The sequence below is a fragment of the Convolutriloba macropyga genome, chromosome 2, assembly GCF_964194025.1.
Source record: "Convolutriloba macropyga chromosome 2, txConMacr16.3, whole genome shotgun sequence".
Taxonomy (NCBI): domain Eukaryota; kingdom Metazoa; phylum Xenacoelomorpha; order Acoela; family Convolutidae; genus Convolutriloba; species Convolutriloba macropyga.
In genome coordinates this window covers 85,073,646-85,097,049 of record NC_134469.1, presented here as the reverse complement: position 1 = coordinate 85,097,049, position 23,404 = coordinate 85,073,646, and the positions used below count along the sequence as shown (strand labels likewise).

The following is a 23,404-nucleotide window of genomic DNA, read 5'->3' as shown; positions in this document are numbered from 1 at the left end:
GCAAAGTTTTAATTACGGAGCACTTGCAACGGAAAATGAAGTAGAAATAGCCCCCTTTTGAGTCTATGAATATTGTGTTAAAGGTGTTTGGGTGTGTACTTCCTGCAAAACTAAGCAAAGGACTAAAGAAACTTATTTCGTACTGTTTTTGATGAAAATTTTGAAATATTTAACCACAATTTTTCTCAAAAAAAATTTAAAACAAAGCCAACAAAAATTTTTTGTCTTTAAGATCAAAATCAACAAGTTTCGTTAAAAAAAATTAGCAATTTTTTGCATAATTAGTGATATTTTACTAAAAAGTTCCGTAAAATGTGCATGAAATCACCCGAGTTCTTTTTTTTTCGCAAAATATTAAACCTTGATAACTCTTTGTAAAAAACAAAATTCAAAAAAATCTTATTAGATCCAAATTCTACGCTGAACAAGCTGTCTAATGAAACCAGTCTCAACTCTCTACGAATCTATCGATCGGCTAAATTGTCCGAACAAAAAACAACTTATTTCAGTATATAGTTCCTCCCCCTCTCAAGAGGGGTCGGAACAGTAAAATGTAATTAACTTGACCAGGCAGCTGCACGCTCTAAAATTTCCAACCATTGGTTATTGCTTAAGGCAACATAACGTTGACAATTTTCCCCCGCAGTCGAATCAGATTTTCCTCCCCAGTCGAGTCATTTTGTTATTCGGTTTCTTTATGGAGCACTATTAAAGTGATTCCGAACTGCGACAAAAGTTATTTAAAAAAAATTGCCAGCTTATAGTTCCACCCCGTTTGGCAAATTTGATTTCGAATCATTTGGAAAGAAAACAGTAAATTTTCTCATTTTTTGTCCATTCAAAAGCTCCTATTGGAATTTTCGATTCAATTTTCTGAAAAAAAATTGATTCAAAAATCAATCTCCGAGCAGTTTTTGTGTCCCTATACTGTTCATGGCAAATGTCTGTAAATCGAATTCTCATTTTATTGGCAGTTTTCATAAAGAAACGAAAATTGTCAAATCAAGCAATTGAGAACAACTATAACAAAGTCAGAACGGTGGTTTCTTTATCCATTCCGTCATATTTTTGAAGATGATTCAGGCATGAGGAACCGACATTAAAAACTGCACAGCTCGGACCTGATTCAAACCTGTGTTCCGCAAACAGTAACCTGTTTTTAAATACCCTAAATTGTTAGAAACAATACGAAGAGTATTTGATAGTGTAAATTAATCTCAGGTTCTGTTGTGATAGTTCCACAGCATGTCCTGATTACGTACAACTATGCCAATGTAGTACTATATGGACGTGTACGATTGCCAAAACGCGAAAATGTTTCAAAAGCGCCGCAATGCAAAAGGTAACCATTCAAAAATTAAATGCTAGCCAGAATGATTGGTAGCGACAGGGCTAGAAAATTACTAGTTCGGTTGTGATAGGTTTAAATCAAGTCCAATGAGCCGCTCAGGCAAGGCCATCTTCCCCAACTATAAATGTTTACGTAACATTGAACGTTCTCTAATTTTCTTTTCATTAGAAAGAATGAAACGTTAGGTCTCGCTACTCAATTGTGATTGGTTAAGAAGTTCTGCAATGATTTGAATAAAAATGATCTGATTAAACGAGAAATTTAACACAGGTAAAACTGAGCATTTTGGCACTCCTATGATCGGCAGATTTATACGTCAGAATTTTTGTGCGTCATCTCAAGTCTTATGAGCCACTGAGGCATAGCCGTGGCCTGCCTTTATTACAGAAAAATAGTTATTTCAGCGCTTTAGATTTTTTTGCTAGTAAAGAATAAATTTCATTCCTGAAAAAATTGGGTTAAATACTACTGTTTGAAAATTTGCTAGAATCGTCTCATGAGATGAAATTATTTTGCGTATTAAAATAATTTATATGGGCTGGTTAATAATGAGACTAAGTCACGACCCCACAAAACAACAACAACTTTATAAAGAAGCAAAACTTCAAAAAATTTTACGAGATCACACTGTTCAAGGCAGTATAATTTGACGCTGTTACCTTCAAGAACTGTAAATCGTCACTATCTTCTAATTTTAACGTCAAAGAATATTTCCTCTAAAAGTATTACGTAGACTTGACAACAAAAAGAAACCCAGAAATTGAACAGTATAGAAATCTCAACAACTTTTTGTAAAACTAATCGTCGAAGCAATCAGTCACAATGTATAACCAGGCGCAAAAAACAGTTTGAATCAACAAAAAGTAATTGAGATCTTAAATTGTTGAAATTGAGTCACTTGGTTACAAAAATGAAAGCAAACGGATACAGCTGAAAAACTTTTTTATTAAATTTGAAGTCGTTAAAACAAACAGCTAGGGCGTATAACATCAACAAGAAAGACAAACATAGGCAAAAAAAGAAAATCCACAAAATTTTGCTAGGTAACTGTGTCTCAGCACAAAAAGCATAAACTATAGAGCAACAACAATTAATTACTCAGATACTTTTTTTTCCAAAACTGTGCATTTTCTCTTCTATGCTTTTCTTCAATTGCACTTGTCAATAATGCAAAAAGTCGACAAAGAAACAATATGAACTCTTAAAATATGCAGTTTTGCTTAAAATTTTGCGTGGTGTTAAAACAAAAAGACCATTCGTTAAACACTAAACCGTTACCGAAAAATATTATAACAAACAAGAAATTAGATACCGCCTGTTTTTACCCAGACTGCGCGCGAAGTTGAGATAAAAAAGATAAAATAGAAGCAAAGTTCAAAAATTAACCGATGTTTTCTTAAAACAAGCAAATTCAAAGTCACAACAGACATTAGATAACAATTGAAAGAAGTGTTAAGGCTCATTAATTTCTCTTGAAAAAACTGGATCTTTGACTTGGGACAATAAGTCATTGGGCTACAAAAAGTTAACAAATGAAAGCAAAACAAGAAGTACATAAATTTTTTTTACAAAAACAAATGGTCAGAGCTTTAGAAACCACGCAGCTAACTCTGAAACCCTAATACAGTGTCGTTGGGCTTTGTTTCGTGTCAATAGTATCTGTCATTAATTGAGCCCTGATTTGAAATTCTTGTAAGTAAAAAGTTTACATAAAAAACATTTACATAGCAGAAATTTATTAAAAAAAAAGTTGCGCCCCAAAAAAATGTTAGAAGTTTATTATGGTAGGGATTCATGGCGAAATCAAGATTAGCCCAAATGTTGCTGCGTGTCTAACAAAATACTCATTTGTTCAAATGGTTGCGAAACTGATCAATTATTTACCAAAATTTTTCTGTTTTCTCAAAACTAAAAATGCATTTTTTGTGTTTAATGAATTTAAATTTGCAAGAAAACTGGCAAAAATATAACTCAAGAAGACTCGCAAAGCCAGTGGCTGTACAACTGGCTCGTTTGTCAGCTTAAAAAGAATATGCCATCAGTTTTAAGGTGTCTGCTTCCAGCAAATATAAAGCAAGTTAGCTAAAAAAAAAATTGGTCCCAATTTTGGTTCCAAAAAAGTCGAATACTGAAAAATTTAGCATTAAAATTAGCCTAAGAACTCAAATTGAACAATTCAGCAACCCTCCTTAGAGATAAAATTAATAACACTACAGTTTACAATTCGAACAAGTTTTAGCAAAATTGACAGAAATAACGTCAAAAATAACGGAAATGTAAATAGAAACGGCTGAAATACGTCTAATATTCACAACAATTTAAAACACAAAAACTCCATTTAAAAAACAAATATAAGAAAAATCTTTTTAATTTCGATATTCTACGCTGGACGGGCTTTTTTAATGATACCACTCACAACTCTTTACGATGATTAAATCGATCGGTCAAAATTGTCTAAACAAAAAAAAACCATTTGAGTATATAGTTTCTCCACCGCTAAAGTGGGTCAGAACAAAAATCGTCATGTTACAACTTTAAATTTTTGCATCTCTTGACTATTAACTTGGTAAGATGATTGATTGATGCAGAACAACAACCTGCTAACAACCACATTAGGTATCCAAACTCTAAATTCTGTTTCCCAGTACGAAAATGCCATTATTATGCAATTTTTATGCCATTATTTTTGTCAAAAGTATCTGTCGTTAATTGAGTCTTGATTTGAAATTCTTGTAAGTAAAAAAATTTACATAAAAAGCATTTACAAAGCGGAAATTTTTTTAAAAAAAGTTGCGCCCCAAAAAATTGTTAAAAATTTATTATGGTAAGGATCCATGGATATCATGATCAAGCCAAATATTGCTGCACGTCTAACAAAATTACTCATTTGTTCAAATGGTTGCAAAACTGATCAATTTTTTAACAAAATTAATTTTTCTGTTTTCTCAAAAAAAAAATGCTTTTTTTATATTTAATGACTTTAAATTTGCAAAAAAAAACTGGCAAAATTATAACTCCAGAAGACTCAAAAATCCAGTGGGTGTACAAATGGCTTGTTTTTCAGCTTAAAACGAATATGGCAGCAGTTTTAAGGTATCTGCTTCCAGCAATTATAAAGCAAGCCGGCTAAAAAAGCAAATTTGGTCCCAATTTTGCTCCCAAAAAAAGTCGAATATTGAAAAAATTAGCATAAATTCTAGCCTAAAAACTCAAATCGAACAATTCAGCAACCTTCCTCTATCTTTAGAGATAACAATAAGAACACTACAGTTAACAATTTGAACAAGTTTCAGCAAAATTGACAGAACTTCGGTCAAAAATAACCGAAATGTGAAAAAAAACGGCTGATAACTCCCTATAAAAAGCGAATATTAGAAAAGTCTTTTTAATTTCTTGTTCTACGCTGGACGGGCTTTTTAATGATACCACTCACAACTCTCTACGATGATTCTATCGATCGGCCAAAATTGTCGGAACAAAAAAAACCCGTTTGAATATATAGTTCCTCCCCCCACTTAAGTGATTCGGAACAAAAATATCGTCATGGAACAACTTTCAACTTTTGCATTTCTTGATTATTAACTTGGTAAGATGATTGAATGATGCAAAACTACGACCTGCTAACAACCACATCATTTATACAAACTCTACATTCTGTTTCCCAGTACGAAAATGCCATTATTATGCGAAACTCAAATGGATAACTAACTACTTAAAAACAGCTTATTATGAGATATAGTTCAACACAATCTGGATTTACCGATTAATTAGGTTATTCGTTTTTTGACATGCTAAACTTTTTACACTTTTAAGATTTATGAAAAGCAGATATTATTGAAACAATAAAATTTTTGAAACAGTTCTATTAAGAGCAGCAAATGAAAGTTTTTTTTAAATTTATAATGTGAATTCATGTACAGTTTGAATCGATGAAGCAAGCCTCTTTGACAATCAATTTTCTGATAGTTTTTCTTCACTAAAGAGAATTTTGATCTTTCCAAATTTTTTTCACGGAAACCCTTTCATCAAAGGTTGAAAATTTTACAACTGTTAAACTAATGATAGTAAAACTACTGACAGTAGTAAAATTCTACTCCTGTCAAACAAATTTCAACAATTGATGCTATCCTGAAATCGATAGAACAATTAAGATTAGAACTCAACAAGAAATTTTGATTTAACCATTCTTATTTGTATTACATTTTCAGCTGCACTTGTGCAAATTATTTGTTGGAGTAGAATGATTTTTTTTAATATTTAGCCCAAAACATATAGCGTTTTCCCACATCAAACTAATAGTTCAAATATTTGTTGAGAAAATAGGAGACGTTGTTTTTTCAAACCAACTTCATTGAATGAGTTTATTCAGAAACAAACACATTATAATTCATCAACTCTTTGCACAATTGGCTGAAAGATCTACAAATTTGCTAATTTTAGGTTATACACCTGTTTTTCTCAACAGTATTGCAGTTTTTCAATTTAATTTAATTTGTTTATGTCCTCGTTTTTTTTGAAACGTGACAAAAAATCTTTGACAAATCATTCGGTACAAACTTTCAAAATTTTCTCATTTATAGTGTTTTAGCAAAATCAGTCAAGCATTTCTTCTCACAAAGACAAAATCATGCAAAGAATTTAAGTTTTGTCTATATTAGATAGGGTACTTATTCTTTAAAACTTTGAGACATAAAGCTTTGGTTGACTTTCATATCACTGTACAAATTTCAAGGTGATCTATAGACAGCATATAAGCTTTCAGTTTATTGATAGGACATTAAAACAACAGTTTATGATAAGATAAGATAAGATAAGATTTTATTTAAGCCAAAAACAAAGTTAAAGGCAAGGGACAAAATTTACAGGATCAGCAGATCCTATTATAATTCATTAAGCCCCATAACAAAAAATTTTTTTTTTATTTACCCTGATTTATCAAAAACAGCATCAATGAGGTGTTGATTTTGAATAATAAAAGAACTTTTCAATTTATCAACATAGCGCTTGACTTGATACAATGTAAGATTATAAACGTTTTTCGGCAACATATCATGCTGATGTAAAAAATTAAGGATCACTGGAATACGATATTCAAGGGAGAAAGTATCATTTTATTTTTGGCTAATTTTTGTATGAACAGTCTACTTGAACTCATACGAGTTTTGGAAGCTGTTAAATAAGTTTTCACGCATAATTTGTTCAAGATTTGATTTTTATGAAGAGAACTGCAACACTTCAAATACTTCTCATATGGTTGCTGGAATCAAGAAATCATATTGCTAGTGAATTTTTTTCTTGAATATACCTGTAATTACATTTGAAATAATAGTTGTTAAATGCTAATTTAACCTGCGTAGACTGTAAACAAATACCGATGAAGCAATTTTATAGACATATTTTTTAACTTCGATCTTTTGTAAATTAAAAACACTTATGCAAATTTTGGTTATTTCGATCTTATGTTCTTCCATTTGGCTGTCATTCAAACGTTTTAGCACCATTATCCAGACCGCATCGGTAATTTAATTTGAATATTGAGGTAACATACCAAAACTCATTGAGACTTTGGAACGTTTTAAACTTTGTACTGTCAACGTTTGTGATACTTTCAACTCAATTACAGTTACAGAATGGAGAAAAACTATTTGCAGCAGTAATTCTTTGTGCTTCTGAATTTTTTAAAAAGACTTTTATGCAAATCAGAGGCCGGAGATTCGAAACACGCTTTTTTGCTATCTATTAACAAACTGTTAAAAGATTGTATGAAGACTTTTTTACGCCTTTGATTTTTAATTTTATTTCTGGAAATAGAATTAAAGTTTTTTTCTGTGATAAATGTTTTATGAATGTTGGCATTCACGCATTGACAAAACCCGGGTTGGATTTTTCCACCCAAACAAATGTAAGAGAGGGGCTGCAATGGAAGGATTTTTTAGAAAAATGCAGCTCAAAACTCTTACGTCTTTTTGGGCTGCATTAGGCTTCCAACGGTGGTAAAATGGTGTAAGAGTGAGGGGATAAAATGCAAATTGTGGCTCCTCCCTGTTGCAGTCCATTGCAGCCCACTCTTAAATGGCAATTTTAGTCAGGGGGTAATTCCTCAAAATTCCTCCCATTGCAGCCCATTGCAGCCAACTCTTACATGGCAATTTTAGTCAGGGGGTTATTCCTCAAAAGTCCTCTCATTGCAGCCCATGGCAGCCTACTCTTACATGGCAATTTTAGTCAGGGGGTTATTCCTCAAAAGCCCTCTCATTGCAGCCCATTGCAGCCTACTCTTACGTTCCAATTTTAGTCAGCGGGGTTAATTCCTCCAAAGTCTTCCCATTGCAGCCCAATTCTTACATCATTTAACTCCCTCTGAACAATATACCCCTACACTCTTACATCAATTTACCCCCGTAGACAAATTACCCCCCCTCACTCCTACAACAAAATGGGGGATTTTAGGGAGGACATTTGACCCGGAAAATGACGACGTTAAACGTTATTGAACGACAAGTGTTTACTTACTTAAATATAAATAGACTGTTTTGATCTGATATTAGAAGTAAATATACAATGAAGAGCAGTCACTACTTGGTTTTTAAGGCAACCAAAAAACTTTGCAGACAAAGTGAAGCAAATTTATTAAAAGGAAACAACGGATGCTATGAAACTTCACATATTCCTACTGAGAATTTGTTGTCATTCTCGGGTTGCCAACATTGGATGGAAGCTATGCATATTGTGCAAGGTCAAGAGTTAATGCTCCTAGAAATTTTTAAAAAACCTTCCAAAGTCATTCGTTTAAGAACCATTCAAAATTGTCCTTCTAAGTAGGAAAGGCAGTACTTCTATATTATAGACAGAAGAACGACAGGCTAAAATTTCCCACGGTTAGACCTCGACTTATGAAGAGACCATGCTCGAACTTCTGCGAACAACTGGACGTTATCTAGACCCAAGTTATCTTGCTGAATTGTTATTGGGCTGAAATTGTTAACGCTTGACTTTAGCTTGTCTCAAATGTTCTACTCAACTTTTACTTGACTTAAATTATTGAATTGCAAAATTTTTGTCGAGCTTCTTTCAAGTCATGAGTCAAGTCTTTGATTAGAATACATTTTACCTCAAAAATGGTAGGTGTCATTTAGTTACTCCATATAGTTTATAAGGTACTCAGCATGATGTAGGCTCCATCATCTATTGCAGTTCTGAAGCAAAATTAATTTAAAAAAGATGCATCAGGTTTAAAAAAAATAGTAATTCATAATTTTGGGGGAGCAACTGGGAAACTTTATTTACAGCTTTTTTGGGGGAACAACTGGGAGGCTTATTTACCGCTAAGTCTGAAGTCTTAGTCAAGTTCTTAAGTCTATCGCCAGTGTCTTAGTTCTTTCGCCAGTTTCCCAACTGTGTTTTAGGTTGAACTGCTCTGGCGCTCTTTATTCTGGCTTTGTTACTGTTTCAGTATGAAAAGAGCAAAACAATTAAATATAAGTATCTTTCTTGGAGTTTGAAAATGATCAATTATGAAGAACCTTCTGCTCAACCGATGAAAAAACTGTGCTCAGCCAGTGAGTTTTCATAGGCTGCACTTAAAAAATTATATTTCTTGACCCATAAAAGGACCATATTTGACCCAAAACACAACTTGTCAAAAAACAGACCATGTTTGATCCAAAATCCTAGGAAAAAACTTTTTCTCAACCCATGAGTAGATTCGTTATCCGTCTCTGGAGAGTTTTTTCAAAAAATATTTTTTCCACAAAAACATTTTTATGGTTTGCGTAGACTGGGGGAATATTGTAATTAAACTCAATTAAAAAATTCAAGGGGACCATCATGAGTACAATTTTTTCACATGCAGCTATTTATCAGCTTTGAACATTCAGAAATTGTTGCTCTCTACGCCGAAGCATATAATAGACAATATCAAAAATTTAAAATAATATAGATATTTATCATTCGAAATGAACTAAAAGACGTCAAATTTAAAAATCTTCAGATAAATTCAGCACCAACTTCTTTTTCAAAATATTTTCCTCACAATTTGTTAATCTTCATTTCTGGAACATAGAGGTAAATCAGTTTTGTATATTGTAAGTCCTGATTGAATATGAGCTGTTTTATTTCAGTTTTTTTTAGTTTCATTAACTATTTCATTTCCAGAATAAGAAAAAAATCTTTTTGTTTATTCATTTTCCTTTTCTCAAATAAGCAGTTCCTGAATTGATCAAAATAGATAACGGAAACATTTAGGAACGTGTAAAACATCCAACCGTATCAGCTCAATCTATCTTGAATCTCTTGATCTGCGGTATTAATTTGAAACCAATAACCTATAGCTATTAACAATTTGGAGTCATCTAAAACGTCGAAAATATGGATTTCAGTCCAAAACTTATTCATGCAACTTTGATGTGAATAAACAGGAAGCCAAATTAGCTATTTCGCAAATCCGACAAGTAACAATCATTGGAACATTTTTTGGAATGAAATCAATATTTTTCTTCATTGAGGTCTTCAAAATTTTTTCAAAAAGCATATCGGTCATCGAATTGCTTCAGAAAAACGTTTCCATATTTTTAACGTCTTGAATATGTATGCTTCACGCAGGTTTGAATACATTTCAGACAGTCAGTGAGGCAATAATAAAATGTTATCGCAAAAATTTTTCCCCAATTCAGTTTTTGCTGATAAAGTCCAATTTTTTAATAAATATTTTGAATAAAAGTTTCCAATTTTTTATTCAGAACTAGCTATTGTACTTAGTCGTCAAAATTGCTGACTTTCTTTGACACTATATTCAGATGTTTTGGGTAGTAGTGGTCGAATTGGCGACTTCACTCATTATTTTATTGTGTTGATCTCTTGTTTTTCTTGTGGCGCTGATTTGACGAGTATTTGAAATTTGTAGTTTTTGCCGTTTAGGAACTGCAATAGAAGGTTCATTTGATTTGACCAGGTGATGAAACTCAGTTTTTGATATTAAATTTTCAATTAATTATTTAGGTAGGTCAGTAGCTGTAGTTTTTTGTTGTTCTTTTAAAAGATGACTCAGTAAACAAAAGATTTTCTTGAAGCAAAACCAAAAAATTTTCCTAAAGCAGAAGCTATGGTATTGGAGAAGAAAACGTCTTAAAGCTTACTTTTTATATCAAAACCTACATATTTTAAAATTGTTTGAGCTTAAGATTGAGACTCCACGATTGAGATTCCACGATGGGATTCCACATTAGGATTAGTACTGCCCGCGCTTCACTGTCTGAACTGCTCTTTCAGCATTCCCGTTAGCTCTTGGATGATAGACGAGTGATTCAATTTTCTTAATTCCCATTGATTCGCACCAATGCTCAAGATCTCCACTTACAAATTCAGGGCCATTATCAGATATCAAAGTCCTAGGTGTTCCGAATCTGGCAAAGATTTGACTAAGATATATTTTGACCGTTTCTGACGTTCTACTTCCCAAGTGGAAAGCATCTACCCAGCCAGAACCCCCGTCAACAATTACTTGGATATTGCCTTGGTCCTTAACATCATCTCAATCCACGTGGAGCCGTTCCCAAGCTTTGACTTCCGGCCAAGTTGAGACTATTTATCTCAGGCCAGGCCTGTTCATTTGACTATTCTTTCATTTACTAGCAAACAGTTGAACGTCATGGGAAATGCCTGGACACCATACTATCATTCTGACTGATGTCTCAATTGCATTTTTCCCAGGATGTGTCTCATAGAATTTTGCCGAAAGCAAATGTTGTAGTTCGGGTAAAATGAAAGGAACAACACATCTGAAGATGCTTCCATCATTTATGGTCAGCGCATCTTTCTGTTGGTTATGTTCACTTTCCGCTTCTTAACGTTGCAAACAATTGCAGCATTTGATTCGTTTCTTTATGTCATGGAAGAGTCTGTTCGTTCCAATTTCAATTTTGAAATTTGCTTGGGCCATTAAATGACTCTGATCGAAGTAGATGTTATTGATTGCGAAGCAAACACACTCGATCGTCGCCAGAATCTTCGTCATCAAAATCTATTCTGTTCAAAGCCTATGCGCGAGGCGTCTGCTCTCCTGTTGCATACTTCAACTCAAAGTTGAAGTTTTTTTTATCGTTAACCAGTCTTCAACCTCATTTTGTGAACTGTAAATCAGTCTAAGTTATGACTGAACCCCTTTATTTCTACTGCAACTAAATTTAATCTGGTTGGCGGTTTTATCATTTAACTATTGGTTTTATGACTTCGATGCCAAAAGTTTTCAAAGTTCTTTTTGGATATTTTTTTTGTAATTTTGGTTCGTTTTGGAAAGATTATCACATTATCCTAATGATGCCCATTCGTTTAAAGAAGACAATGAACGGATCATGGGTAAAGTTTTCAAAGAAAAAGTGATAGTTTAAATGACCTCGACACTTCTTCCTAGAAACTTTTTCATAGTCACAAGACTTACGTTTATATGACATTGTTGACTTATGAACAAAAAATATCATTGTCTTCCCATCGAGACATAACCTGGCGCATTTATTGCCTTCCATTGCAAGCTATTGATTTTAATGGCGTTGACACTACTGGTTTTCTGAAAAATTTCGTGGTTATAATATTAATTTTAGATTTCTCATGTATGTGAAATCGTATTGTTAAAAAACAGTCTCATTGCTGTTATATAAATGGAAAAAAGACAACTGTAAACTGAAGGGTTCATTTTTAATGGCTTTAACACTTTTCTTTCATTTTTCTTTCTTTTGCTGTTTTTGCTTGTTTTTTTTAAAACTCTCCAAGTAGTCGTAAAATACAGACAGGCCCCATGAGCTTCTGGATGATAATTGAATGATTTCGTTTTTATTTTTTTTTGATTTTGTTGTTCTTTTCGTCAACTTGTAACTTATTCTCGTTATAGAGAGGTCCCATCCAATTTCTTGTAATTCAAAAATGAAATTTTCTATTGATATTATGTCTAATGGATGTTTCGATTGTTGGTCAAAATGCGTTGTCATAAGAGTTTTTTGAGTGGTCAGTTTTTTTGCTTCTTTTTCTCTTCTTTTTACAAAATTTGCGTAATAACAGATCCCAATTATTTTCAAATGAATCTTTATTGAAATTATTTAATCTATATGAATTATTACAAAAAAATAAATTTGACATTTAATTTTGAAGTAAAAGGAATATTCAGATACTAGCTAAATTTTTTAATGGCTCAAAGATTTTTTTTCCATTTTTTTTGAATGTTTCTGCATCTTAAGTCCATTTCTATGGCTTAGTCTAACCAAAGATAGGTCCTATGGTTTCTCAGCAACTTTTCAGTAAATTGATTGAGCATTATTTTGTTAAAAGCTAATGACTCTTAAGATAATTGAAACCATTTGTTTTGAAGATGTTGATTGATTATTGATTTTGGCCCCATTATTTCTTCTCTTTTTTGACTTATTATATATTCTCATTAAGTAAAAATCCCATCCGCTGTGTATTCAGGAAAAAGTAATTTTTTTGTAGTCAAGATTTTTTTCTGATTGCTTTTTGACATTGTTTCTGTTGACTAGGTGCTTTTTAAATTTAAGTCTCAAACCAATCAGATTTGAGAAAGGGCAATTGTTATTGTGAGAATAACAAGTTCGGCGTGATATTTTGTTCGGTTCTTATAGATTCATATCAAGTCCCATAGACCGCTGAAGCATGGCCGTGGCCCGTGAGGCATGCCCAAAGGCGTTAATTTCATGTGTAAGGGAGTTAGATAATTGCGCGTCCCACTTATGTTTGCTTACCGCAATTATCTCATGCAATTAGTTCTTCTAATTTTCCTTCTTTTAATTCTTTCGGATAATTTTGACGTCGGATTTTTTAACATAGTGAGGTCTTAACTTTTCAGGTAAAGTTCAGGAAAAGTTAGGGTTAGTTAAGGTGAGTTAAGGAAAGGCAAATCTACCTTAACATTTAAGATGAGTTAGGATGTTTTTAAGGTAAAATTACCTTAAATTTACTTAGTGACACCATCACTAAATAAAGTAATATTCCTGACACCATCATGCAGATGGTCTGATGTGACCTCAAAACGTCATAATTACCCCGAGTGAGGCATAAAAAGTCTGGAATATTAATTTCACCTTTTAAGAAAATATGTGGGAACAATGGATTCAAAAGTTTGCAACAATTGGAGCTCAAAAACGCATTTGAGTGAAACAGATTGTTTATTGTTTGACAGTTTATATAGAGAATCGATAAACAATAGGGGCGATGAGCATTCCGGCAATGGCTACCACTGGCACGTGACCCAGGACAAACAGGTTCCTACGGGAGAGGTAGTCGACTATCTGGACACAGCAACATACGTTGGATGAGAGTCCAGCTATGCAGTGGCTTTGGAGAATGTTGAAGATGTACTTGAAGCCAATCGTGTTCATGTTGACCCCTCTCTTACTCTCCTGTTCGAAAGACACTCGTAAATCACATGTCCGTGTATCATTTTCCACAAAAATGAAGAAAATGTTTTAGGAATTCTAGGAATAAAACATTAGAAATTGATGTTTTAAAGGAGTTATTCTAGGAATAAAACTTAGAAATTGATGTTTTAAAGGAGTTATTCTAGGAATAAAACTTAGAAATTGATGTTTTAAAATAGTATCATTGCAAAATATGAACAACAGCGAGTAAATTTAAATCAATATATGTATGATTTATGAAGCAAAAATCTATTTTTTCTTTAAAATTTGTTCTCAGTATTTTATACCTATTGGGTTATTGCGTAATGAATTTATTTGAGTCAAAAAATTATTTGATACCAGAGTCCTCAAAATCTTGTTGCAGATAGGATATTCTTTTCCGCTTTTATGATACTGGCCAAACCCCCCCCCCCCCCCAATAACGTAAATACACCAAAATTTGGAGTATATTTTGGGTAAGGGCCCACAGACACAAAATTTGATAGACATGTGATGTATATTCATTCCTTGAGCGTTTGAAGAGCCATAAACACGGACACCCCGTAAGCACCCATAGCCAGACAGGAGATAACCCCGGCCTTGACTAGAAGTACTCGCATGGTGCCAGTGACTGGATCGAAACAGGTGGACTCGTTGTCCAGGTAGTACTTGGCTGGACTCCGACTGATGATTTCATCCTTCACTCCACTTCCGTCCGCGTATGCAATGAAGCCACCTAAAATTAACTGCACCAATGTAATAATGTAACAATCGCCATTGTAAAGTATTACAGGCTGACAAGTAACATAAAGTAAACAAAGCTTCGGATATATTCTGTCCCCCCCCCCTCCCCCCCCCCCTCAGTGTTTTTTATGACCCCCCAGTTACAAATTATGTGTTGTTATATAGCACTATATAGCACGTCACTATGTAAAAATAATGCGCGTGCGCCTGGGGATCATAAACATTTATTCCCACTAAGCTTGGGGGGGGGGGGCGAAACAGAATAGATCCAAAACTTCATTAAAAGTTTTTTTCTATAGATCACCACTTAATAAGATTCGGTTTGTGGGCTAGTACAGAATGTGACTGGTACTTCCCACCACCCTTTGACGCCCATTGTGGAAAGCACTAAAATTTTGTGTAAGTAGTTTCCACGCGGCAATTAAATAACCTAAAATGGAAAACACTTCCAAAATATCTGATTAGTAGTTACATTCGGCGGTAAAGGCATTTCACAAAATTTTAATCATTTTTGATGTGAAGCGATAGCGGACGGAAGCGAAGTGTACCAGCAGATAAGTAAGTCTAACACTTTTGTCAAAACTGGTTACTAAAATGAGGGACTGACTATACTGCAATTAAGTGCAATCTTATTATGACAACTTTGCGGAATGGGCTTCTGCAAAAAGTATATTGCGACGGAGATTAGATTCCTTTTTTCAACTTCCAGTGGCCAAAATTTCCATAAAGGTAACCTCCTTTTCATCCGCAAAATTTGTAGGTAGATTTTACAAGAAGAATGTGTTAAGATAGAAAATCTGAAATCTAGTTACAAAAATGAGTAAATTTATTCAAAAATTTGGTAACGGTAGATGTTCGTAATGGAAAGCGAATTCGGTTAAACAGTCTTATTACATAGGCGAGAGCGTTTTCAGATGGATTGATTTTTGAATTAAGCTTTGATTTTTGCCGTCTTTTAGTAATTATTACAATATGACAAGGAAATGAGAATCTTGCTGGTATGTAATATGGATAAAATGAGCTACAGGAGGATCAAGGCAATTAAGAGGCAAATTGCCTCAGTGGGTTAGGAGGTTGATTCCCCTCCTTTAGTGATCATTTAACCTATAGCCTCCAATCATGGTAATTTTACCACAATGCGGGCTATAAGGGGATAAAAACCCGTTTTTCTAATAACTTCTTTCAAAAGTGATGTCTACATTTGTGTTCTGGTCGAAATCAAACAAATAGAGAAGCAACGACAGATAGTTTATTGTGTTGTATGGCAAACCTTCTTTCACTCAGTTTCGCATTGATATTGCTTCGTCTCACATCTACGATATCTTCTTTTTACAATTTGGGGTAAATATCCAAAAAATGGAAAATTTTTGCCTCGCGGACCATGGCTAAGGCATGGCCATGTTCCGCGAGGCATAGCCAAACGCGCTAAATACGCAGCTCGTTAAATGTCAAGTGGGGGTTTATTTCCGTGAGGGTTTATTTCCTATCTAAAATTAACTGGTTTTTTTCGTGGGTTTTCTCCGGAACTGTTAACGGAAATGCTAGACATTAACACTTTTATATCAAATCATAATTCTGATCACTTGGTGGATCTTCTCCGTTTGTGCCCTCCCCCCAGTACCTTATGCGCCCCCCAGTTACAGAGCACATGCCATTACATAGTAAATCATTATGTAAAATATGGCACGTGGGTCTGGGGGGGGGGGGGGTGCAAACAATATACGTCCACTAAAGTGGGGGGGGGGGGGGCACAAACGGAAAAGGTCCCATTTGGTGCCATACTCCTTAAATACCTTCGACGATGGCGATGGCCATCAACACTCTCATCACTGGCTTCTGGTCCACCTCTACCACTTGGTACCCATTACATGCCAGTTCCAGCCAGTCTATGGCTGCTATTAGGTGGAAGTAGAAAATAATAGAACAGACTGTAAACATAACCGGCTTCACAAACAAACAAGGGTTCTCCACAATGCCCACGTCGAAGAAAAAGCGTGTGATTGGGTGATGTGCGAATAGGAGGAACACCATTACGTAATAAATTAGGTAGAGATGATGCAATGATCTAAGATCACGTGAGTTACGAAATCGTGATGACGTATGACATTTTCGCCAGCAATCTACGGCAAAAATGCTCAAAATGATTTCGAGTACGATTCTTAAGATTGAACTCTGTTCGTTGATAAAATCGTACATTTTACTCAGCAGAGTTAAGTGTGGTGTTTAGAAAATTGCAATAGAATTTTTCAGGGAAAGCTCAATGTATTGGAATTGATGGAAATTTTTGATTTTGCATCAATTGTTGGGAAATTATGGTGCTTTCCGCGATAGTAATTCTGTGATAAGTGAAATGTTTGTTTTTTTTACACCTTACGCTTCTAGACAAAACGGTACGAGGAATAAATGACTTTAATTTAAAACTGTGATCAATTCAAAAATTGACTCTTAGAAAATGTAAATAAAACGAAGATTTGAAGCGAAAAAAATGAAGTGTAAAAAATAAACTAATTTATATTTTTCTTAAGAGACGCTAACTTATTGGCGGCCTTATAGAGTTGAATTACCACCAACTATCATCAAAGAGCACTTTTCGTTTAATTTAGCGAAGCTGTGCAGTTTATGAAAGGGTGCAGCAGTCTTTTTTCACTTAATTTTCAAAGAAATTGTAATATTTTAACGACAAAATGGTGGTGGTTTATTACACTAATACTAAAACGTGCTTTGCGCATTACAGAATTTATTTCCTGTTTTAGCACGCTTGATGAGCTTCGTTGGTGGTAAGTGGGCAAAAATGCCCAACAACAATGGGTACAGTATAAGGCAAAGAGCGGGGAAAGGGGGAGGATAATTGATGGTATAAAAATTAGAAACGCAGAAATAAGGCTGTGGGTATTTTCTGCTCAAACGTGAATTAAATAGGCTCCAAAACCGACTTAAAGTTGTCTGACGTAAGCGCAGAATCTGACCCATCGACCTCGCTAAAAGCAGACGAAAAATGATTATAAAATCTGTCAAATGATGTTTTGAGTCCATTTTCTTTTGAAAAAATTGAATTTGAAGATTTAACTAGCTGACAGAGCGTAATTTTAGACTGCTTAAAGCTCCTAGGAGCGCATATTTTAAAGTGATTATGGAGCATGTCACCCAATGTCAAAATGCCAAGTTAAAAAAGAAATGTTTCCTTTTCATCTTAAATTTAAATGAGCTGATCATTGATTATAAAATTGCTGTCACTATCAAAAGCATGTATCACAAGCTCCTAAAAACGTAATTGATCGTTGAAAAGATAATTCAAATGTTTTTGTTTCCTGATGAAAAAATGAGCATTAAAATTTTGAATAAATCTTCTCATTTTCGACCTTTTTTTATCTCATAAGGCGAGCTTAAATATTATATATATGCTTTGACCTGGATTTCAGCATACAGATCTCTTTGAATAGCTAAATGTAAAAAAAAATGAAATGAGTTACCTCAAAAGTTCATAGGAAGATTGGCCGTGATGCTGGTTGATCCTAGAGAAAGTAAAGTATTCAGTTTGGAAGAACTTGAGAAAATATTCAGAGATTTTTATCCTAAAAGTTTTCTCATTATAATGAAGACTAAAGGGCACTAAGTCTGGATGTTTTGGCAATGTTGTTGTTTGCGGGAACGCAGATTAAGCATCATTGACCTAAACAGAGTTTTTGAATAGTAAATAATAAGCCTGGTTTTCCCAACTTGGTATACCCCGACTTCGGGTGGATTAGCATTAGGTTTTTTTCCAGATCTGAAACAAAATCCACCCAGAGGGGTATAAATTATATCTGAAGCTTACTTGTGATCCTTGGTTCGAAGATCTTTGCAACTCACTTTTGAATTTTGATGTGCTGGAGAAAGCGTTGTAATCGCGGAAGTCTGATATGCCTTTCATGAAGGACTTTATCCGATAACCTGGTTCTAGGATCTCTATAACTAAGATTCCAGAAATCAGTAGCATAAATAGGTAAGCAATTATTCAGGATTTTGTTCAATAAAACAAGATCATCAATTACTAAACAAGAAATTGGCAGCATAATCATTGTCCGTAAATGGTCACTTTACGCCACTGATCTAAATAGTCAATTTAGAGCAAGCGGGTAGTCATTTTTCCATAATCCTCGAATGCACTTTTCTTGAAATCACACGTTCATCCCGTAGAGCAAAACCGATAAAATATAACATTTCAGCAAGTTGCATTTAAATATCGAGTTTATTGTAATAGGTATAGACTTTCGTAGATAGAATAAATTTTTATTTCTTTTTGCAAATACAGCATCAAGATTTAAATCCCATAATAATTTTACCGAGAAAATTTTAATATATCTTTGAAGTGATTTTCTTGTTATATAACGCTTTGTTCCTGGTAAACTAGCCTGAATTTGGCTTCGTTTTTTCGAGAAAAAAATTAATCTGAAGTTTTTGTGGTTGTAGTTCAATCTTTTTTCAGTGCTCCAGAAAAATGGTTTTTCATTGTCTTGTTTCAGTTCTTCACTGTTACATAGATATCGCACAGTTATTGTGACACCAGCATTAAAAAATTGCATTCAAAAACTGTGAAAGTCATTTATATAATCGAAGAAAATGAAAAAAAAACAGAACCTTGAGTTTGTGGCCCACCAATATGCATTGGAATGAATTGTGACTTTACAGCAACCACTGACACTCTGCAGCGCTTTTGCCAGATAGGACACAAAAAACAGTTTGGGAACCCTCTATCAAATCGAAACCGGCATAACTCGTGCAGAATCAATTTCAAATTAATTTTATCAAAAGCCGTTGCATTGTTGGGGTAAGTTGTAACACTAAAGTAGAAGCTGAGTATTAGTTGAGTGTTAATCTCTGAAACAACTCTGCTCACTGTACAATTTTTCTGGGTTTTTTTTTTCAAGCGTGTTTACGCTCTAATCACTGGAAAAGAGGACATAGCGAACTCAGCATAGTTATAGGTCGTTCCTTTGTTATGTCTGTCTTGATTTCATTTTTAAAAAGCGGACTAACATGGATTTTCTTCCAAAAAAGCTGGAATCTATCGTTTGTTGATGATAGAGCTGAGTAGAAACAAAATGAATACTTGTTATGAAACGCGATGCAGATTTAAGTAATTTTGGATTTAATTCGCCGAACGATTGTGAAACACTAGGAACATTTGTTATATCTTCATCGAAAGTACTTGCGCATGACTGAATACCATCGAAAAAAGTTTATGAAAACTAATGAAAACAGAGGCAAAATGTTCGTTGAAGCATTCTGCGACTTTTTACGACCCCTAATTTTGCGGTTTTTGAACTTCATTTGGTCCGGTAAGTCAGATTGAGCAGTGATTTTTCTCAACACATTAAAGGCGTCTGTTGACGCCATCATTTTATTTCTTTCATTGAAATTTTTTTTGCCTTCGTCAAAAGATGGTGCAAGTTGTGCGTTCAATCTCTTCGAGCATAATCTTTTGTGGGTTTTCGTTTTTTTTCAGGATTTAGTAGCTTATTCTAGAAGTGAATATGAATACATTTTTCAGGACACAGAGAAGTGGTCTCTTGCCTTTCATCTGGTAAATTTTGGAATGGTTAAGTTTGAAGCCAGATCTAAGTAATCATGAAAAAATTTTACGATATCATCAACGGAAGCCTCTCACGACATTAAATGTCCATTTTCAAGCTTTCCAATTTTTTTCACCAAAATTAGAATTTTGCTTTTTAAATACCTTCCTCTTTTCTTCTTTATTTAATTGGAATTTCAGGTTTTAGAGCTCTGTGGTCAGAGAAATAGGGCAACACTAGAAGTTCACTACAGAGTTGCTATTGCACAAAAAATATTATGAAGCAATTTTGCAAATTAGCAAAAAGTTGTGCTGCTCAATTGTTTAATTTTCATAGGAACAGCTAATTCATAAATTTATTCAATCTGTATAATAGAAACCGATGTCGTCACTTAAAATGAAAAAGATATGGCTCTACTTGTTTGAAACTTTCAGTGCTTCTTTTACAGCTGCGGCAATTGGGCCTTTAAGCTGCTCTACGCTTACCATATATTTACTTCTTGCTTTGTTCTACGTCTACTCTATATTTACTATAGCAGCAGTTGCAAACAAAGTCTGGATTCGTGAGAAGAACATTTGACTTGAATTTTGATAATATCTTGTTGATCAATGATGACACCATCTTCATTCCTCCTTTTTCTACGCTCGGGTCAACCCAAGTTTAATTTAAGCAGACAATGTCTGTTCTCAAAGCTTTCCGCAAAGCACGTATTCTTATTCTTCTTACAAGACTAAAAATTGACCAGCAGTTATATGAAAGTAAGAGAACTATTTTCCCACTCTGTAGTCATTTGGAAACTAACAAATAACCAGCTGTTCTCATCTATGGATTTCTTTGTGTCCACAATCGTGTTTTTGCATTAAAACTGTTTTGACTTGATCTTGATGTCAAATCAGTTAATTTTCAGCTCTAGAGCTAGTTTGAAGCGATAGTCATGAAGCTGTTTCGCAACTCGCAAATATGATGATAAAATTTGTTTGAAAAAAAAATCACCCTTCAGTTTTTGATTACTCATTGGTAGGATTTTGCGATCCTATGAAGTTGATAAATTTAGCACAAGTGGGCATGGACACTGTTTTGTAGCTTAAAAATTTCCGAAAATAAAGACGTCAAATATATATATATATATATATATATATATATATATTTATAAATTTATATATACATATATATATATATATATATATATATATATATATATATATATATATATATATATATATATATATATAGTATATATATAAATATATAAATATATATATATATATATATATATATATATATATATATATATATATGTATGTATGTGTTTTTGATGTCTACTTTCTGTACCAATTTATTAGCCAACTAATTATTGTGACCGACTCTACCAAATAGAATTATTCCATGCTCGGATTTCTCCTCTTCTCCAAATGTTTTCGGTTTTTTGTTAGTGTCCGATGTTGTTGTTGCATTAGGAAGTGTTAAAACCATTTGCGTTGGAGTTGACAAGGTCAAAGAATTCTTGTCTTGTGATTTTTTCGAAGTTGTTCGATCTTTTTTTGCATTTCAATTTTGAGCACATCGATTTTTTTCTGAGGTCCTGTTTCATTTTGTGACTGCCCTGCTGAAAGTTACTGTTTTAAAGAATTCTCAATCATTACAACATTTCTGCATTTTGCTAAAGCCCAGATTGTACTATCGATTTTGACCAACACTAAATTTCTTTGCTTTTTGTTTGGCTTGTTGTTTTACGAAAAGCGTCAAATGTCCACGTGTTGCCTATGTTTATGATAGGGGTTGGTTTCACAGACAAACCATCCCCAAAATGTGCACGGGAGAGCTGCCCACAGAAAGGGGGTTGGCAGTGGGAAATGGAACTAATAAGTAGCATGGTTTCCAAAAACTTGTTTGAAACACCTGGTACATATACAGGACGTCCTTGACAAAAAATTGTTTGGAAGATTTGTCAAATGCAACTAATAGGTACAATCTCACCGGGTAGTATATGGGTTTTCTTTCCAACGTCATCAGAAAGCAGAAACATTGTTTCTTTGTCCAGTTTTATTTCCTCTTCCTCAAATACTTCCCGTCAGACCCGATCCACACAATAAAAACTTTGACTGATAACTACCTTCAACGGCTCAGATGTCACTTGTTTTGGGCCTATTTTCATTACAATCTACCAAACATTTCATCGTTTTGTTTTCAATAAGATCGACTGTCGTAAGATTTCCTCAATTCCTCTAAAATTTCCGAAATAAATAGAAATGAAATGAGGTGCAATATAAGCCAGCCCTTAGTTTCCAGTATTACATTTTACATAGTTGAGCATACTGAAATTGCAGGGCAGACTTAAATTATTTCGGAAAAGCGACGATATTTGAGTCTAAAGTTACAGCGTTCACTTTTGAATAAATAGATCTTCAATTGAAATTAATTACAAAAAATGAGAGCCCTGTGCAAGCAAGAAAATGTTTCATTGGTTTTTTTTGTGCTCCATCTTTTGGTGGTGTCAAATTTTGGTTTTGAAAAGGTTTTAGCAACAGATTATTGAACAGACAAACCATTTTCATGAGTTTTTGATACTTTTTGTCCCTATTTTCCCTATTTTCCCTAATTTTTCCCTATTTGTAAATGGTTTTCATCTTTTTCGGCCCTTTGTTTCTTAAATATCCCTGAATTATCTGCTCAATATCATTTCTTATAGCTTGTTAGCTACTGAAAAATCCTTTTGCAAGAAAAAATTAGTGTTGTACACTAGTTAGCAAATATCTAGGGTGAAATTTTGGTTTTTCATATAGTTCTTGTGTAAGTCTAGCTCTTTTCTCTAGCATTACTCATCTACCAAACCAAATATATCTGCAGCTTGAATGCTGTTTGTCTTCTATTGTTCAATTGAATCTGATGAAATGAGTATAACCTTGTATCCAAAATTATACTAAATATCACAATAGAACGTTTTTGACCTTCTCAGAACACATTTTTTCTAAAAAGCTGTAAATTTGTATCTTCATTTTGTACACTTCATGTGATTCAGAGTATGTTTATTGTGAGTACGATCAAGTTTGTTTTCTGAATTTTGACTGAATTGATTTTTGCTTTATCATAAAGTTCGGAAGCAACTCATGAAAAAAATATAATGTAGGATAAAATTATAAAATGTTGTGTGATGCGCCCTTAGCATGTGAGACCCTGGAATTAATGCACCCCTGGATTGCTCTGTTTTAACATAACATATATCAACTATACAGACTGTTTCACTGTGTTTTGGTTGTTTACAGGTCTGGAAGCTGCTGGTTTTATCTAATTTGCCACCCACTATTATTTTAATTGAATTATAATTTCTTGCTGAGGGGCATAACAGGCAAGACCAGCAG

The 23,404-nt window shown here is 33.8% G+C and overlaps 1 protein-coding gene across 1 annotated transcript; it reads right to left on the bottom strand.

Moving 5' to 3' along the window:
- Window positions 1-10,577: 10,577 nt before the first annotated feature.
- Window positions 10,578-16,852, bottom strand: LOC142335039 (uncharacterized). The gene is made up of 4 exons (XM_075383366.1): window positions 16,287-16,852; window positions 14,295-14,485; window positions 13,555-13,752; window positions 10,578-10,868 (listed from the first exon to the last, which is right to left on the bottom strand). Exons 1-4 carry the CDS (start codon window positions 16,687-16,689, stop codon window positions 10,578-10,580), a joined length of 1,083 nt encoding a protein of 360 aa, XP_075239481.1. The 5' UTR covers window positions 16,690-16,852.
- Between the last annotated feature and the right edge of the window lie 6,552 nt (window positions 16,853-23,404).

Excerpts from the sequence above, each read along its gene's own strand:
- LOC142335039 (XM_075383366.1), bottom strand. The coding sequence starts at position 16,689 with ATGTACGATTTTATCAACGAACAGAGTTCAATCTTAAGAATCGTACTC. Across the intron at positions 14,486-16,286 it reads GGCCATCGCCATCGTCGAAG|GTGGCTTCATTGCATACGCG; the intron begins GTATTTAAGGAG and ends AGTTAATTTTAG. Across the intron at positions 13,753-14,294 it reads ACGGGGTGTCCGTGTTTATG|GAGAGTAAGAGAGGGGTCAA; the intron begins GCTCTTCAAACG and ends TCTTTCGAACAG.